Below are 2,868 nucleotides of genomic sequence, written 5' to 3' on the forward strand. Positions count from 1 at the left end.
GGGGGGGGGGGAAAAAAAAAAAAAAAAAAAAAAAAAATCAGTGACGTTCCAATGGGACAGTTCTGTATAGAAAGGTTTTTAGCTCCTTTAAGTTCTGATCAGATCAGAATGAATTGCAACCACATGAGCTAAGCTCAGTTGGACACTTGAGACAAGGCAGTTTTTCCGATTGTTCCTTTCCACATCAATCTCTTGATGGTCAAATCACCAGGTCTCAGGAGGCACTGGTCGGGATGTTTTTGGAAGCTGCAAGCATCGCTCTCACTTTGGCCATGAGATCCTGCAGGAAATGGGAGAAATGGGCAGAGGTTTTCATTTTTAACTGGATCATTCATGAAATACTGCAATATGTACAATACTTAAATTTCAATGCTTACTATTAGTTTACATTACTCAAAGCTATTTCATATTTATGCTCAGAAATGTTTCGCGTTACTCAGCAATGCAGCACAATGACTTTTACTACAGTTCTTTTCACATGCCACTGAACTCCAACATTTCAGGACAAGGGAAATGGTCCCAAATACCGGCACGGTATGCATTGTTACCTGGGTAACTAGAAATCACCAAGGAGGTTAAAAAAAAGAGGCTTCAAAACCCTGGCTGGAGTTTAGGCAACATCTTTCACACTTTAGACCCCTCTGATGGAACCTGGACAAGCTTATCATCAAATAGTTCAGACTGCACTGGGGAAGGGCCCTCTATATATACAAGCAAAGCTGAGTGTGGCAGCAGGGAAGCAAGAGTCTTTATTTTGTTTTCAGTTTTAAGATGCTGTAGGAACAAGGCCCCTTACCAAAAACTACAGTGAAGGGATCTCAAACATGCAGGTGGGCAGTTCCAGTGGGCGACTGGATTTCAGTGTGTAGTACAACTGAAATCTGGTATGTTGGTCAGCAGCGCAACTGACAGTCAATCGGCAGAATGAAATTTTGCTCTAAAAATCTCAGTAGGAAAGGGAAGCAAAAGCCGTTGAGAAGAAGTATTTGAGGTCAGTGTGCGGAAAGAATGGAATCCTGGCTCTGAATATACACAATAAATGTGATGGAGCAATTACAATGAGGAGCCCGAGCATGAGATCACATTTCCACAAAATTCGAGTTCCAGCAGCCCCCTTCCCCCGCTCAGAAGACTGAGACAAGCCTGCAGAAATTCAAGTTGGCCTCCAGGACAGGTATTTTAAACAAAGAGTAGGAATGGTTTTTGCACAGGAGAAAAAAATAAATGCACCCCGGCTGAAAGAAACCAAGAGAAACGGGAACATTTTCTTAGTGGAGCACTACAAATGAAGGCACGATACCGTTAATGTCAGCGTCAGCCAATAGGGTTACATATTACACGTGGGAATCGTGAGATGCGTATGAAGCAAATATAATTGTCTGAGAAAATCTTTGCAAGTCCTGGAGCCAGAACCCGTGACAAAAATCACAAGTCATTTTAAGGGTTTATTATCCTGTGTGTAGTAGCAAGGCCTCACAAATCAAGAAGAATTTCCATGGAAGCCAGAATGACCGAGGAAGAGCCGCCGCTCGGTGTCACAACACTTAATTCCATTTTGACAGGCTCCAGAAACAATGCATGACAAAGGGAACGTAATTTTATGTAAGCTGCACCTGGCGGTTTCTGTGCCGCCCGATTACCACAAAACATAAAAATGCTGCTGAATACTGAATGCCAAATTACTAACAATATTTACTTTAAAAGCATAATACTTCCCTTATTGTAACGCAAAGCAAAATCATACTTAGCTCTTGTAAAGCATTTGCCAGCTGTAGACCTTAAGCCACTTTATGAAGGAGGCCTGTATCATTAACTCCATTTTACAGACAGGAAAACAGACAAGGTGAGGTAAGGAAAGTACTCACCATTGGAAGGAAACCCATCACAGCAGTAGCAGAGCCAATGCTAAGCACTAAGGAAATTATCTTACTGGGGACTGAGAAATTTGGACCCTGAGAGTGATCTGTACAGGGTAAACCAGACTGAAAGTCTTATGCACACCGCCCCCTCTTTTTTTAAACCAGTAGTGCTGAAATGCAGAATTTAACGAGGCTGAAGTTGCCAGACGCATTTAAACCTACTACAACCGAGGGGCCCAGGTCAAAAGCTAATATGTACTTGGAGCAAAACGACAAGTACTGAGTACACCATATACCATAAGGAAAATGGTCTATCCAGGACCTGCTTGTAACAACAATTAAACCTACGCTTCAAGTATGCTTTTCTAATTGCCCGATATTTAATCTGCTCCAAGGACCATGATGTCCCTCACAGTCTCTCTCTGGTTGCTTTATTTTTTATTCCTGTTCCTAGTGTCTTCCTACAGGAAAAAGCAAAAGAAGTTATTCTGGAAGAAGGTTCTTCTGACAAAGCCAGCAATGGGAAGGGCCCTAGCCACTTATGTACAAAGGAATTATATTCACGAAGAGGTTAATTTTCTGGTAGACTCATCAATTTCTACACAATGGAAAAGAAAAACAGAGCAAAAGTCCAGGGGTGAATTTTTCTCCAGCAATTACACTTTTTGAAAAATGACAAGAGTCATGGTTAGGCCATAATCTTCTCTCTCAAAACTGACACATAATCCAAAGTTAAATAGACATTTAAAAACAAAGCGGACGAGAATTTTTGAAAGCTAAACCGTGGCTTTTTAAATGCATGTAAAAATTATAACATAGGCTATTTTTTGAATAAGTGGTATGAAGGAAACTGAATGCATTAAAAAGCATTACAATCACTACTTAATAATTGCTCATCCTGATGGCAGTACATTTTTGGAGGGTGTTACAAACTTAACTGTTGCCCCTACCCCATGTAGGTCAAAAATATATGAAGCAATTTCTAGAAGGAGCCTTTTCTAATACTATT

At 40.8% G+C, this 2,868-nt stretch overlaps 1 protein-coding gene across 7 annotated transcripts in view; it reads right to left on the minus strand.

Annotated features, from left to right (window-relative positions):
• Positions 1 to 176: 176 nt before the first annotated feature.
• The window catches only part of SFSWAP (splicing factor SWAP homolog), a 116,927-nt gene continuing 114,235 nt past the window's right edge, over positions 177 to 2,868 (minus strand). For 6 of the 7 annotated variants that reach the window (XM_019507063.1, XM_019507065.1, XM_019507062.1 and 3 more), the window contains one exon: positions 177 to 280. In XM_019507063.1, the coding sequence (XP_019362608.1) occupies positions 215 to 280 (66 nt within the window). In that variant the 3' untranslated portion in view covers positions 177 to 214. The remainder of the gene's footprint in view (positions 281 to 2,868) is intronic. The other variant, XM_019507064.1, reaches the window with a different exon arrangement.

Source organism: Gavialis gangeticus, unplaced genomic scaffold (assembly GCF_001723915.1).
Source record: "Gavialis gangeticus isolate Ggan-Ray unplaced genomic scaffold, GavGan_comp1, whole genome shotgun sequence".
NCBI classification, from domain to species: domain Eukaryota; kingdom Metazoa; phylum Chordata; order Crocodylia; family Gavialidae; genus Gavialis; species Gavialis gangeticus.